Source organism: Diceros bicornis, chromosome 5, assembly GCF_020826845.1.
Source record: "Diceros bicornis minor isolate mBicDic1 chromosome 5, mDicBic1.mat.cur, whole genome shotgun sequence".
NCBI classification, from domain to species: Eukaryota; Metazoa; Chordata; class Mammalia; order Perissodactyla; family Rhinocerotidae; genus Diceros; species Diceros bicornis.
In genome coordinates this window covers 39,478,278-39,493,474 of record NC_080744.1, presented here as the reverse complement: position 1 = coordinate 39,493,474, position 15,197 = coordinate 39,478,278, and the positions used below count along the sequence as shown (strand labels likewise).

Here is a 15,197-nt window from a genome sequence, read left to right as displayed (position 1 = left end):
AACCACCCCCTTCTCCACGCCCCCCGGATTCTGCTGGCCAGGCGGCAAGCGAGAAGCTGCACCCTCCCTTTCCTGTCCCACTCGCCGGCATCCCAGAGTTAACAAATGATTGTGTTTATTGACGAGTTCATACATCAATACAAACGGACATGTTAAAACCTGCCCCTGCCTCGTGAGACTTGAGGAGGAGAGAAGCGCCATGACCTCGACAAAGTATAAAAGTTATAAATAAAGGGCTTTCAAAACTGGGTCAGGGCAAATCTGGACGGGGCGGCAGCTGCCAGTGGCCTCAGACATGCAGAACGGGACGGGCCCCAGCCCGGCCTCAGGACCCTGACACTGGGCTGGCGGTTGGGACAGGGCGGCCACCTTCTCACAAACTTTAGCAGGAGTGTAGCTCCCTCCTCGTAAGGGATAGGCTGGCTGAGGATCGCGAAGAACTCAGCCCAGAGGACCAGGCGTGAGCCCTATTTGGCTGTTGCTGGTGTGTCGGTTTGGGTGAGTGGGAGTGAATTTCTAACCCTCACAAGAGCAGCTGCAGCCCTGCTGGGGGAGGACGGGGGTCCACCCTCATCGGCAAGGGTTCTCGGGGCCAGGATTTCTCTGCAGTTTGCCCATGCAGGTGGTGGTAACACGGAAGAGTAGGGTGAAATAGGTTTCATCTATTCTGGTGCACAGGCTGATGCAAACGGAGCTGGGCACCCTTCAGAATCCAATTTCTTCCTAAGCCTCTGCCTATAGACCAAGCAGGGTCCAAAGGTCTGTCCATGACAGAATCGGCTTTTGTGGCCCGGAGCTGCTGTAAAGCTGCCCTGACTTACCTGAGGCAGAGGGAAGCAGCAGGGCCCAGAGACACATGTTCTTCACCCCAGCTCTTCAACAACTGCCTCGCTATTTGGTCCTATTCTACCTGCCCACTGTGCCTCATCTCCTTCCCCTCACACCTAACAACAGCCATTCTAATTCTAATCTATCCCCTCACCTCTACCACTTACCTGTCCCACCTACCACCTTTCCAGTGTGTCTCTTGGCCCCTGCTGCAGTTCCATGAGCCTCCCTCCCCTCACTCTCTCGTACCCAGAGCACCCTGGGCACCCAGCACTGCCACTGAGGAAGCTCCTTCTACCCAAACCTGGTTCCCTTTGGGCTATCTCATGTCAGCTAGGTTGTGGACACCAAGAATCCAGAAATCAGGTTTAGTGTGTTCCATCCCTTTTCGTGCTCCTTGATAGGAGTTCCACATGAGCCAAAGTGGTGAAGCTGGGGCAGGACATGAGAGGACACCAGGCAAACATCAGCCAGCCAAGTCCTCAAATCGTGTGTGTGTGTGTGTGTGTGTGTAAGATCCTTAGAAGGTGGGCCAGCACCCTGTAAACCACGAGGGAAGTTCAAACAGGCCTCTGACTGAGCATCACTCAGGACGCAGGGAGAAGGTGGCCTCTGGGCTTTAGCAGGGTTGGAGGGGACCAGGGTTGGAGGATAGGAAAGACCAAGGGGCTGAGGAAAGGAGGCCAGGGCTTCATGTTTGCCCAGCAGAGGGCTTTTACTGTCCTGCAGCAATGTCCCACAGCTGGCTCCACAAGTTCTGGCCAGGAGAGAAAGGGGGCACAGGGAGAGAGACAATAATAGGGCCCCCTTGGAGGGGAATGGGAATGGAATGTGGGGGCTCAGGCCTTGATACCAACTGAAGCCTCCTGATGGCTGAGAACGCACTGGGCCAGAGGGCTCTGCCTTTCTGAACTGCCAGGAATTGGGGAACAAAGATAACCCCTGCTCTGGCAGCTAGGGGAGTGCAGCTGGTGTGGGAGGGGAAGTGGAGGTAGAGGTGAAGCTCTGCTGTTGGCTGAAGGGCACTGAACACCACATTGCCTCTCACCTCTACCCCACTGAATACCCTGTGTGTGCTCCACCACAGGGAGCTGATCCCTGCAGTAATTTCAAATGGCTTCTAAGAAGAGAGGGCCAGCCCTTCCCGATTTCCCCCAGATGGGGCAGGCTGCCCTCCTACTCCTCACAGCACCAAGATGACAAAGACCCAAGACCTACCCCTGCATGAGCCACTGGAAGGGCTGTGGAGGCAGGAGTTCCAAGAAAGTGAGGCAACAGTCAGGGAAATAAATTAATAAATACAGGGGCCCCATGAGGAGCTCCTGGGAAAGCTGCTTCCCCTCTGAGCACTGATCCCTGCTATCCACTCCAAGTATTCCCACACGTTTTGGCGAGTGGAGGAGGGGCTACAGTTTGGAATAGGGGGACCATTCACTTGGGACAAGCTTCTGGAACTCAGAGTCTGCGTTCCATGCGCCGCTCCACGGCTCGAAGCAGCAGCTCTGAGTATTGTTCTAGCAGGGCCTGTGTTTGCTCAGCCCCCACAGCCCCAGGGCTCCCGCCTGGGCTGGACAACACTACCCCGGCCAGGGCCTCTAGCTCCTGTCGCAGTGAGGAGAAGGTGTTTCTGAGGAGCTGAGTGATGCGACTTTGCTCTGCTGAGGGCGTCTTGCAGCCAGCCACCTGCAATGGGACCCCGGAAGTGAGTTGGAGGAACAGGGGAGGGGCCTGTCAACAGATGTATAAAAGAGAGGGGCCCCACCTGGGTCTAGCCTGCCCCCAAAGAAGGGACCGCATGCGCAGCTGGCAGCGGCTGGGAGTTCCACATTCCAAGATCAGCAAGTATGACCAGAGGCTGTGGGAAGGAGGCAGACTCTGGGGGTGACGCCAAAGAAGGAGCCCATCAGACTATGGCACCATCTACCTCTTGATAGCAACTCCTCTTTCAAGGCTTGGGCCCTGCTGGACTGTCTCCTATGTCTAGGGGTGCCAGTTAGTTTTTGAATAGGAAAAGGGATGGTATTAATAATTACACTGGGACAAGAGGCATAAACTGGGATGATCCTGAGTAAACTACGACATGTGACCTCTCTACACTCTACCCTCCTGTCTGAGGCAGTTTCCAGCTCTTAGCCAGAAATGATTGATAGGTGCTCAGTTCAAGAGGCTTGGCTTGGCCTCTAACCCACTCGCTTACTCAGGATGTTCTTGATCCACCCACCCGTCAGTGGAAGAGCCTTATCATTATGTTCTGGATACTCAGTTAGCACTTCTGACATGCTCTGTCTTCCTGCCGGTGGGTACCCAACACGTACCAAATGGTAGAGCCGCACGGCCTGGCGCACATTGCCCTGGAGCTCTGCCACAAGTTGTTCGCACTGCTCCAGGCTCACTGCTGGTTCTGGGAGGGACAGATTCAGTTCAGGAAGGCCCAGCAAAGCTGCCCTTTCAGGCCTCCCCAACCAAGGGCCACTCAGAGCAGGAGAGGCCTACCTCCCCACATCACACCCCCTCCACTTGCCCTCAGTTGTTTCCTCTTGCCTCCTTCCTTCCTAACACCCTCCCAACACCACACAGAAAACAAGGTCCAGAGGAAAGAGCCAGCCCCAGCCCCAGGGGCCAGAAGGCACTGAAGGGGCAAGTGGGTCACAAGGAGATCATGAAGGTTGGCAGGAGTGTCTCACCATCAGGGGTGTGACTTATGGACTGAGACAGGAGCAGACAGGATGAAAAACGCCAGAGGCTGGACGCACAGAAATGAGATGGAGCCAGAGAGCAGCCAACAGAGACGGGAGAGAGAGGATGGGGCAGGAGATGAGAGCTGGGGAGCTGTGCACACCTGAGTCCTGGCTCAGGGCTGCCCTTGGCCTGGTACATTCCATGGGGCTGGGAGTCTTCTCAGGGGGTAGGGGCTGCAAGTTCTCAGGGCCTCGGAAGAGACTGCTGACCAGCAGTTGCTGGGAACAGGGGCTGGTGGGCCCAGGCTGAGCCTGGCACCCTGTCCTAGGCTTGGGAGTGGTACCCTCCTCCAAACAGGCCCGCCTCTCAGATGTGCTGTGAGTCTTTCCTAGGCCCGCTGGAGAGCCAGGCTGTTCTGCCTCACCAGGGGCCCGGCACTTTGTAACAGGTGAGAATGTGGCCAGGGTAGGTCGATCAGGCAGCGGCTTTGGGATGTCAAGGACCAAATGAGCCCGGGTAGGCAGGGCCAGCTTGCTGAGCGGTGAGACTCGGATGGGGGCAGGAGCTTGAGGTGCGGCTGCCAGGCCCAGGTTCTCCCCAAGAGAGATGCTGCGGGATATCTTGGCCATGGAACTGGTGGTGGGATTCTGGTAGGAGTGTGGCCGAGACAGACGGCCCTCAGTCTGGGGCAGGGAGCGCAGGCCCTCCTGCGCCTCCATCCCCCGTAAGAGCAATGGGCCTGGTGGAGGGGACTCATCTGCAGAAGAGACAGAGATATATGCAGGTCAAATGGTGAGGAAGGGTGTCCCAGATGCTAAGGCTCAATTCTTTAGGAGCTGCTGTGCCCTGCACATACCCACTAAGGGACACTCAGTGGCAAGCACAGTGACACATCAGGGCTACATCAGGTCCTCCTTCCTCTGGCATGCTCATGTGCTCCACATTCCCAGCACCCTGGAGCTGAGCCCACCAGGTTCCTTACCCTGTGGCACCAGGCTCTGCACAGACTGGGCTTTCTGGAGTCCACCTACGGGGCTGGCTGTGGCCACTCTCTTCGGGGCCCGGCTGCTGTCTGGGTTGAGACGGCGTCGTGGCAACAGCACAGGGGCTGCCTGCTGGGGGCTAGGGTTTCTAGGGGAGGGCTTTGCCTCTGGGGGTGCTCCTGGAGGATTGGCACCATTGCCTCTCAGCTGCTCACCAGAAGCCTGCAGCACCTGGACTGGTCTCGATGTCAGTGCCAGGCTTGAGGAAGATGAGGATGGTTCCCTACAGGGAGGAAATGTGGAAGAAGGCCCAGAGAAGGCTCAGGGCTCCTCCCTGCCAAGATGAGGAGAAGCTCTCACAGCACTAGAGAGGTGCTAGGGGAGAAGAGCAGGCACAAAGCCAGCCAGGCCTGTTGTCCCAAAACTTGGACTGCAAAATAGTACTGGGCATGGGAAGACAGAAGCCTTGGAGAGGAGGGCTGCATGCTGCCCCAGGGGGCAGGACTGCCTACTGGAAGCACGGGGAGGTCAGGAGAGCCAGGGCTCCTCGTAGGAGAGCAAGAGCTGCTGTGAGGAGAGGTACCTGAGTGGGGGGGTCTGCACTTGCAAAAGGAATCGTGAAGAGATGCTCCGAGACTCTGTCCACTCTGGTACTCGTACTGGGCCCCCTGCCAAGGTGACAGAAATCATATATTGAAGCAAGCCCTTGCCCCAGATTCTACCTCCCCTAGAAGGCAACCCCAGGGCATGACCTGCCCTTGGACCCTCCCTCTCAGCCAGGCAAGAAGGGGAGAAGGGCAGATTGCAGTGACCAAATGCTGGCCCTCTGACCACACCTGGAGCAGCCCCATTGGCCAGAGTCTCAAAGTGCTGTTTTAGAAACTGCTCCTGGTCCGGGGTATGGGGGCTGCCTCCCTGCAGCCCACAGGAGCCAGTGCCTCCCTCCTCTTCCTCCTCTTCCTCATCACCCTCAGCCGGCTCTTCAAGGTCTGAGGAAATGCCATCCACACTCAGGGGCTCCGTGCTCTCAGAGTCTGGATGTGGGGGAGGGGGAGAGAAGTAGCATGCTGCACCCATCTGTCACCAGAGCCTCCACTCCCACCTCAGTCCACTGACTTGCATGGTTCTGGCCCTCCCTCAGGGCTGCAGCCTCACCTTCATTAGGGTGCTCAGGGCTGGAAAGGCGGCTGCTGCTGAAATCCACAGAGCAGGCACTGTCAGGGCTGTGCTTCTCTGAGCCCCTGCTGCCTGGGTACACTCTTCCCAGGGTCCCTCGGGCTGGTGCCTGCACCTGGAACTCACTGGCAGGAAGGCCAGCAGGGGAAACAAGAGGCAATGAGCAAAGGTGAGCACTGGACTCCTGCCTTCCTTCTCCCCCACCTGTGAGCAGGATTGGGGATGAGGCAGTGGTAAAGTGATGGGCAAGCCCTGAGTACCCTGGGGCCAGTCCTCCCCTAACTCAAGAACACTTGGAAGGAAGGGAAGACTAGGGGCTGCACGGCCCCGGAGGTGTGGTGAGGGCAGGACCCTTGCCTGGTATCCAGGGTGGGGCTGTCACTCGGCTCTGGGTAGACAATACCATCTTCAATGGGTGCAGGCTCCAGATCTTGGGCAAAGACCCCTTCCTCTTGGGACAACAATCGGATAATGTGGGGGCAGGAACAAGGTTGGGAAGCCTGAAGCCGAGGGGGATTTTCATTCTGGGAACACACAGAGGGGTGTTACTGGGGTTGCTGATGTGAGAGAGAGTCTGGGAAAAGAGGTGAAAGTGGGCAAGGATTTAGTGTGCACCAATTCTGGAGGAAGCTGCATACTCCAACTCTGAGGACAGACACCAAGAAGCCAGGCTGGGCTCCAACTAGTGTTCTTCAGTTTCTGGAAGAACTATATTAGCACTCTGGGCTGCCAACCTCCAGCCACCACTTAATATCATGAGCCCTCCAAGGAAGGCAGCTCAGGACAAAGGCTACCCTTTGCTTCTCCACCCCAATCACCATACGACGCAGCCTAGCCAGCCCCACCCTGACGTTGCAGTTCAAGTTACCCATGCGCCACAGGGACAGAGCAAGCATAGCCAGACCAGTGCTCAGGCCCCAGCTGTTGGCACAAGGCTGGCTAAGGCTGCTTAGAGATCTCTAGGGAGCTAGGAGAAAACTGGCTCACCTGGCTAACATGTGAGGTTTCAGGGGCCTGCTGACCATGCTTCCCAGGACCAGATGGGGTCATGGCCAGCAAGTCCTGGCTAGGGCCCCGAGGACTTGGGGCCAGTGTCTCCAGCTGCCGCAGGTCCAGCATGGAGCGAACACTCAGCTCCACGCCTGGCTGAGCCCAGCGCCCTCTCCTTCTGGGTCCTTGGTTGGCTGCAGGAGCTGGGTCCAGGAACTCCACTGTCTCCTGTGCCTGGTATGTGGCAGGGGTGGGAGAAAACTAACAGTAACAATCATACAATAGTATCAGCAAACACTCGTATATGACTTACTGTGTCCCAGGCACCTCACAACAACCTTCTGAAGCAGGTACTATTATTATTCCTATTTTTACAGATGAGAAAACTGAAGCACAGAGGGCTTAAGCAACTTGTCCAAGTCCCACAGACAGTAAGTGGCCTGCCTGCAGGTTACAACTCAGGCAGTCTGCTCTACAGTTCATGCTCTTAGCTTCACTCTGCGTCCTCTCTAAGAGAACCTTCTGGTCTCAGTCTTCACCTGGTATCACAGACACCTCAGAGGTGGGAGTCTCTAAAAGCCCCCTACTCTGAGGACAGCCCCAACGGAGCCCCCAAGTCCATGCACAGCACCAAAGACAAACCAATAGCTCAGCCTTGAGACCCCTCGCCTGGTCAGAACACACCAGAGACACCACACCACCATCATCCCATGAAACTGCTGCTGACAATGAAAGGTGCTGATACTTGAAATCCCAACACAGGACAAGTGAGGGCTGGGCTGCCTTGGGGCTTGCTCTGAAAGCCTTTATCCTCCTTCTGGCTACCCTGAAGTAGCCACTCAGGCTACTTATGGCCTTTTTCCTCTAACAACTGTTCTGGAAGTTCTGAGCTTACCTCTTAACCTCGGGTCTTTAGAACTAGAGTTTCTCCAGATTTCTGCTCTTTGGACCTTTGATTTTCTTAACTTTAGTTCTAACTTTTCAGCTCAGACACCCCTTTTCTACTCCCCACCTCTACCTGTTCTTTGTCCACATTTACTCCCAGGCCCCGAGGCGGCTGAACAAGTGGAGCACTTCCCTTAGTGGTGACTAATCTTTGCAGGCCACCTCACCTGGCCCACAGGAAGGAAACATCTGGGCTTTGTCATCCCCAACCTGGGACCAGCCCAGCTGCATGAACTTCCCCCACAAGACCCTTCCTTAGACACAAGGAGTGGAGCATGTGGACAGACCCTACACCCAAATGCCTTGCTAGGCCCAGAGAGCCCTGCTTTTACCTTCCTTCACCTCTTGTAACCTTGGAAGGGCATTTTAACGATGGTGACTCACCCGACTCATCTCCCAGTGGGACAGGCTTCGGGGCAGGGCTGGGCTGGGCACCAAGGCTAGACAGAGACAGACAATCAGAGAGTGTGTCTCCTGCCCACCGACCCGGGAGCCCTGGCTCCACACCAGCCCATACCCTACATGACCACAATGATGCTCCAGTTTCCTTAGCTCACACTATTCTCACCCCCACAGTCCCAGAAAGGGCAAAACTATGCAAACTGGTGCCTGTCTGGCCCCACACCAGACTTCCACAGACCTGGTTCTTTCTTGGTACCCTTGGCAAGGATGGGGAGAGCTGGAAGTTCTTCTTCTTCAGTGCCCTCGTCTTCTCCCTCCTTGTCACTATCTGATGAGAGAGCTGGTCCAACAGAGAGCATAGATGGGGCCTCGTGCCTGAGTCCAAGATAAGGAAGGTCATGGGAGAGAAGACTCAGTGGGGGAAGAGGCCAACATCATGGGTCTGCGTGTGAGAAACAGGTATTGGAAGATAACAGAGTTGCTGAATGGCAGGTCCAGAGCAAAGAGGAGGAGCAGTGAGATCACAGCGAGCCATCTCGATGCCCACCCACCACTTGCCCATATCCTATACTCTGTTCTCACCGGTTGGGTCCAGCAGCCTTTTGGGGAGAGGATGGTCCTTGCTGCTTGCTACCTCGCTGACGCTGGCGCAGCTCAGCCAGACGCTGCCTCATGCTGATGGTCATCTCAGAGCTCAGGCGCCACACAAATATGCAGCTGGGGTCGAGCCACAGAGTTGGGTTAGAAGAGGTAGGTAAGGACTCTGGGGGTGGCAACACCATTAGTTCCCCTTCTCCATGGGCTGGCAAGGAGACCAGAGCCACCCTCTAGTGTCAGGTCAGGCCCAGCCATGAAATATCCCTGTTCAGCCCTACTTCCCAAGATATCACTGAGGTGAAGAGAGGGGAAGGAGCAGGGTGTTTGTGGCACAGAGGAAGAATCTATGTCTCAGGGAAGCTGGCTTCTGCTCACCTGTCCCCTGACACAGAGATGAGATGTTTGCAGTCATTACTAAATTTCATGCCGGTGACAATCTCTGTGAAGAACAAAGAATACGGCCTATGAGCCACCCTGAAGTCCCAACCAAGCTTCTGTCCCAACAGTAGAGGTGGGGGCTGGGTGGAGGAGAGGAGCAGGCAGCTCTGCTGGGTCCCAAGAAACCAAAGGAAGAAAGAGTAAAGTTCCAGGGGTAGAGTATTGGAGCTACACTCACCTGAGTGGCCAAACATGGTGGCCACGCACTCTCCAGAGGAGAAGTCAAAAATGGAAAGGTTCTTGTCGGAACAGCTGGTGGCAATGTAGATCCCTGAGGGGTCTGTCTGCACCTGAGGAGTGGGACACACAACTAGAAGAGGACAGGAAGCACCAGTCCCTCTCCATGTAGCACCCCCCTGTTCCCCTATTCTCTAGCCGGTGCCCATCCTACTGGGCCTTTACCTTAATCAGAGTGCCGTCCTCACCCTGTGACCCTTTAAACAGCTTCTTTTGCTTCCCACTGCTGATGTTAAAGATCCTGTAAAGAAATACACTCTCATTCACATGAGGAGGTCATGATCAAGCACACCTGGTGGCTGAAACGCCAGCATTCACTCCCAGCCCCGTTCTCTCTGGGAGCCACTCCCCAACACCAAAGGGGCTATCACCTCTTGGTGAGGCAAAGTACTCATTCTGTAGGCTCAAGGGGGCACAAAGTCCTGGACAAAAAGATAGACGTGGGGACTGAGCTGCCTAGAGCGACCCCCTTGGGCATGAAGGAATGTGGTCAGACGGTCTGAGAAGGGGATGCCCACCGAATATTTCGGTCCTGGCAGCCGATGGCCGTGTACTTCCAGCTGGGCTCCACATCCATGTCATAGAGGGTCGTCTTCCGTACCACGTGGTGTGTCCGTGTAAACTGTACTCCATCTCCAGACTGCAGGGGACAGACCCCGCGTCCAAATGCCTCACAAGGCCCAGAGAGCCCTGCTTTAACTTCCCTTCACCTCTTGCAACCTCAGGTAGGGGAATGGTAGAGGCCTTCCCCACCCCCCCAACCCGCTGCTCCATTCAGGGAAGCCCCGTATCCTCACCTTCTGTGCAGTGCGGAAGTAGATGCTCTTGTCTGCTCCACAGCTGATCATTCGGACTTGCCCATCGCTGGCTATGAAGGAGGGGGACCTAGCTGTTCCCACTGTTCTCACCTCAAGGGAGTCAGCCTTTCCTCTGCCTTCCCTCCATATGTTCCCCCTATTGAGCTACTCTACGTGGCTGGGACAACCAATTAAACCAGGATGCTTCCCTCCAAACCTAGGCTTTCCTTTATCCCCAACCTCAGCCAACCTGGTCAGCTCAGGGTCCCTTGGACTGTGATTCTACATTCCACCTGTCTTTCCATCCAGCCCCAGGCCTCCCAGCTGCTGTCCAACACTCCCCTGTGACTGGTACACCTATCTCATGGAGGCAGGAGGCAGGTGGCAGTAGGCGTGGGGGATGTTGGTGGTAGGTGGCAGAACGTGTCTCAATTGCCCTGCTCCCACCTGCAAACTTGACAGCGGTGATGGAGGATGAGTGCTCATCCAATGTTTGCTGTAGGCTATACTCCCGTCCAGCATCCAGCACGTGGATCAGCCGGTCCCGGCTCGCTGATGCCAGCAGCTTCAGACCTGGGATTGGAAGAACTCCATCAGCCCACAAGTGCCCAGAGCAGGCCCCTATCTGGGTCCACCAAAGAGGGCTGCAAGAACTGAACCCTATATCCCCTCCATGGTGAACCATGGAGCAGGGATGATGCTGTCCTCCTCTAAACCTGAAAAGACACCAAATGATTCAAAGGATTTTCAGCCCAACATCCGAGAGTCAGGATAGACAAGTGGCACTAGCAAGACTGGAGGAGCCCCGCACCATTGGGCTAGGTACCAGGCATCCTCCTCACCTGTGTCTGGCTTAGAGTACTCCAGGCATAGAATTTCCGAGTCATGGGCCTCCACCTTCAGCATCTCGCTCAAGGACTGCAGCTCGTGCACCCTGCAAAGATAGAGAGAGGAGGGAAGAGGCCATTGCCAGGCTGAAGGAGAGACTCACTCTCCTCCCTCTCCTATATCTTCTTCTCCAAACTTTTAAAAATTTACTTGTATTTATTTTCGAACTTTTAGACTTAAAGTTGCACTGAGTATGGAGAGTTTCCATATTTCCCTTACCCAGCTTTCCCTAATGTTAACATCTTACATAATAATAGTTCAATTACTAGAACCAGGAAATTTACATTGGTACAATACTATTAATTAAAGGCTTTATTTGAATTTCACCACTTTTTCCACAATGTCCTTTTTCTGGATCCAAGATCCTATCCAGAGTCCAAATTGCATTTAGTTGTTACTTCTCAGTCTCCTGTAGTCTGTAAGTTTTCAGTCTTTCCCTATCTTTCATGACCCTGACACTTTTGAAGAGAATCATTCAGTTACTCTTCAGATGCACCTCAATTTGAGTTTGTCTTATGTTTTCTCATTATTGGACCAAGTTTATACATTTTTGGCAAGAATAACACAGAAACAATGCTATGTCCTTCTTATCCACACATATGAGGATATAACCTCGATCACTCGGTTAAGATGGTTTCTGCTGCATTTCTTTGTTGTAAAGTTATCTTTCCCTTGTATACAATAAATATCTTGTTCCCCAATCTTTTTTTTTTTTTTTTTGCTGAGGAAGATTGGCCCTGGCCTAACATCTGTGCCCATCTTTCTCTACTTTATATGTGGGACACCTGCCACAGTGCGTAGGTCCGCACCCAGGATCTGAACCTGCAAACCCCGGGCCGCCAAAGCGGAGCACGCGAACTTAAGCGCTAAGCCACCAGGCCGGCCCCTCCCCAATCTTTTTGAGCCAAACTTCCCTAAAGCTCTATCCTTAGGGACCTAACTCCCCCAGCCTGCACCATGGGAGGCAGTCAGTACCCACTCCAGGCCTAGCATTACCTAAGCGTGCCCATACGGTCCCCTGAAGCTAGATGCTGTCCATTGGGGCTGATACACACAGAGCGGATGCCCACACGGGGATCCATCAGAGACCCATCAGCTTTGTCTCCTCCAGGCAGCTCAGTGTCCAGCAGGGCCTGAGTATTCCCATCCACATAGATGATCTTAATGAGGTCCTGTGAGCAGGAGAAGACGTGGATAAGCCAGGCCTGATCCAATACAGCTGCAACAGGAGAGGAATGCTGGACAAGATAAACCCTTGGCTCACAGAGCCTGACCAAGTACGAGCTGGAAGATCAAGGTCTGCAGACCCAGTTCCTGAGAAGGAGGTGTGAAGGCTGAGCAGACGGGGGTACTAAATGTGGAGTAAAGGCCCTAAGGCCTCAGGGCTCACATTGCTGAGGATGTTTCGATGCAGGGTGGAGCCATGTACCCCGGAACTCTCTGTGTTCCATAGGCGGATGGTGTTGTCCGAGGAACAAGTGATAAAGGAACTGGGGGGCAGGCAGGCCTGGTTACTGTCCTTCACTTCAGGGTAGACCTGAAGGGGCAGAGGGAACAAAGTCAGATCTCTATTTAGGGAGCAATCTCTTGCCTGCCCCAGGAGATGGAAAGGAATGAGATGAAAGAGATAACGCTGGCCAAGATTTAGCCTAGTGTCTGTCATACAGTAAGTAAGCCCTAACTATTGGGGGCTCTTCATAATCACTAAGGGGAAGCACATTAACCAAGCACCTATTATGTACCAGGTACTCTTCTATGTCTCCCACTTACATCATTTCATTTAATTCTTAGAACAATTAGATGAATCAGGTACATCATTTTACAGCTGAGGAAACTGAGGCTCAGTCAAGTTCAGCAACTTGTTGTAGATTACCCAGCCCAGGACAAGGCAAAGCCAAGGATGGACAGGGAAGAGGCCTGTCCACTGGAAGAGGCCTGAGATATATAAGCAGTAAAATTCAAGCTCAATCCTCAGGACCCATCTGAGGATATGTAGATACACAGGGTGTTGCTGGAGAAACAAGTAGGCAGCAGGAACCTAACACTATACTTGGGGATGCCAACTTTCCATCCTCACAATGCTATTTCAGCAAACCTGGTCAGTCTCAAGCCAGCTCAGCCCACATACCTCCACACTCCAGACGCAGGAGGAATGATACAGAGCAGAGTACACCTTGCCCACTTTCTTGGGATCCCTCACGTCCCACACATAAATGCTGTGGTCGTTGTATACACAAGACAGCCACTGATTAGTAGGATCAAAGGTCAAGGCAATGGTGTCTGGATACCTGGCATTGGCCACTCCGGAGAAGAGGCGACTGTGGGGAAGAGGACAGGGCAAATTGGTGAGTGAAGAGCTGATGAAATGGGGGATTGGAGGGAATGAAAAAGGAAGCCAACCCACAAAGGAAGGAGCAGAGCATAGGGAGCCTTCTCGAGACCTGCAGGTTTGGAAGCAGTTGCTTGAAAAAGAAAAAAAGCAGCCCCTGACAGCCGTCAGCTGGGAGCTGACCCGGCACTAGCTGCTGGGCCATGGTGTTCTCCTAATGAACACAATGTCACAGAACACCAACCTCAGACAACGTAACTCTGTGGCAATGATGGAGCAAAACAAAAACAAGATTACTCTGTCATCGTGTCTGAGCAGAGATAAACCCAAGATCACTGTGCAAATCACAAAAATGACCAAACATCACCCTTTCTCGTCTATCATGACCGACTCCTGCTTCTTTACCAATTACAGCTTTAGCCTCATACTTTTCCTCCCACCTTTTAAATAAAAATTATTAAGATGTCCCATTGTAGAACTGTCCCCTCTTCCCAACAGCATCCAACCAGAGCAAAACTTCAATCCTTTAAACCATTCCTAAAATCATCTAACGCCCAAATCTTACGATAAGCCCCTCCTAACACCCACTTACTGATAGATTCCCCGGTTCCCCATGGTGTGCAGTCTCCTTGGTTGCAACAAGTACCAATAAACCCAAATTTGTTTGTCCTCAGAAGTGTTCCTGGTAATCTGTGGGGCATCAATCCACTCTTCCCCTTGTTCCCTGAAGCATGCCAGGGAAGGCTGGGCACAGGGTGAGGCTCTGAATGGAGGCAGGAGGCCCACACAGCTCACCTGGCCTCAGTGACACTGGCAATGTCTGTCCCCAGAGCATGGGGCCGGGGCAGGGTGCTGAGGAAGTGCAGGTTAGCGGGGTTGAAGAGGCGCACGGTACCATCAGCACAGCCACAGAAGATGTAGTCTTGGCTCACAGAGATGCAGTGGGCCACAGTGGTCTGCAGGCAGAGGGGTTCAGGTCAGCAAGGGTCACCAGCCCAAACCCTCCTCAACAGTCACCTGCCAAGAGGAGAGACCAGCCAAGGCACGGACGAGGGAAAAACAGCCCAGCTGCTCTGGCCTGAGACCCTCAGCTGTTATCCAGAGATGCCCCTCCCTCCAGGAGCAGGTGGCCAGAGGGCCCACAGCCATGTGCAGTTGAGGGATGGGAGTCAAGAATTCCTCTAAGGCACTAGAGGTTTTCGCAAAGAGGGCAAGTAGGAAAAGCCCAGCAAAGAGAAAGAAACAGCATGAGAAAGAGAGGAGGCTCTAGGCACCACTTACTGTGAAGTTGTCTGTGTTCTGAGCAGAAGAGGAAAGCAGGGGAAAGGCAGACAGAAAGAGAGCAGAGAGGAGACAGTTATACAGATCTCCACGGGCTGGAACTGGGCCAAGCTCTGGCTCCCCCAAGCTTCTTTCTCCTGGGGTCCCCTCCTGCATGCACAAGGGCCCAGCCCCTGATGTGGAGCCACAGGCATCAGTTCTCCCCTGAGCTGAGACATGGGCAGCCCCTACCCACTGGGACAGAGGTACTTACTCTCAGCTCCACCCACTTATCCAAAAGCCTCCGATCACTGAACTCGCATAGCAGTCCTGAGGACGTGATGCAGAAGGTGCTGTCTGCCTTCTTCCCTCTGCCACAGGCCACATCTGTGAACAAGTTGTTCCGTAGCTCCCCCAGCAGCCCTGAGCGGCCGAGCAGGGGCACAGTGGCATTCACCTGTGGAGACACACCACTGTTGCACACCCGTCCACTCCAGAGCCTGCCCCTGGAAACAGGCCCTAGGGAGAGGGAAGAGAAGCAGCAAGCGCCCCCTTGCTCTTTGAGACTACTCCTCAGCCCAGATAGCATCTAGCTCACTCAGAACTTCTGTATGGCTGCTGAGCAAGCAGAGAGTGGCCCAAGAGCAC

At 54.2% G+C, this 15,197-nt stretch overlaps 1 protein-coding gene across 2 annotated transcripts in view; it reads right to left on the bottom strand.

Moving 5' to 3' along the window:
* Positions 1-32: 32 nt before the first annotated feature.
* MAPKBP1 (mitogen-activated protein kinase binding protein 1) overlaps positions 33-15,197 on the bottom strand; it is a 58,726-nt gene continuing 43,561 nt past the window's right edge. The window contains exons 8-31 of one of the 2 annotated variants that reach the window (XM_058541315.1): positions 14,824-15,006; positions 14,085-14,245; positions 13,089-13,278; positions 12,351-12,497; positions 11,957-12,132; positions 10,915-11,006; positions 10,520-10,645; positions 10,073-10,143; positions 9,794-9,915; positions 9,441-9,516; positions 9,217-9,328; positions 8,976-9,039; positions 8,586-8,720; positions 8,242-8,378; positions 7,986-8,041; positions 6,654-6,890; positions 6,024-6,190; positions 5,646-5,791; positions 5,327-5,524; positions 5,074-5,158; positions 4,490-4,773; positions 3,668-4,264; positions 3,144-3,229; positions 33-2,511 (exon numbers count right to left, since the gene is read on the bottom strand). In XM_058541315.1, coding sequence (XP_058397298.1) covers positions 2,284-2,511; positions 3,144-3,229; positions 3,668-4,264; positions 4,490-4,773; positions 5,074-5,158; positions 5,327-5,524; positions 5,646-5,791; positions 6,024-6,190; positions 6,654-6,890; positions 7,986-8,041; positions 8,242-8,378; positions 8,586-8,720; positions 8,976-9,039; positions 9,217-9,328; positions 9,441-9,516; positions 9,794-9,915; positions 10,073-10,143; positions 10,520-10,645; positions 10,915-11,006; positions 11,957-12,132; positions 12,351-12,497; positions 13,089-13,278; positions 14,085-14,245; positions 14,824-15,006 — 3,876 coding nt within the window. In that variant the 3' untranslated portion in view covers positions 33-2,283. The remainder of the gene's footprint in view (positions 2,512-3,143; positions 3,230-3,667; positions 4,265-4,489; positions 4,774-5,073; positions 5,159-5,326; positions 5,525-5,645; positions 5,792-6,023; positions 6,191-6,653; positions 6,891-7,985; positions 8,042-8,241; positions 8,379-8,585; positions 8,721-8,975; positions 9,040-9,216; positions 9,329-9,440; positions 9,517-9,793; positions 9,916-10,072; positions 10,144-10,519; positions 10,646-10,914; positions 11,007-11,956; positions 12,133-12,350; positions 12,498-13,088; positions 13,279-14,084; positions 14,246-14,823; positions 15,007-15,197) is intronic. The other variant, XM_058541316.1, reaches the window with a different exon arrangement.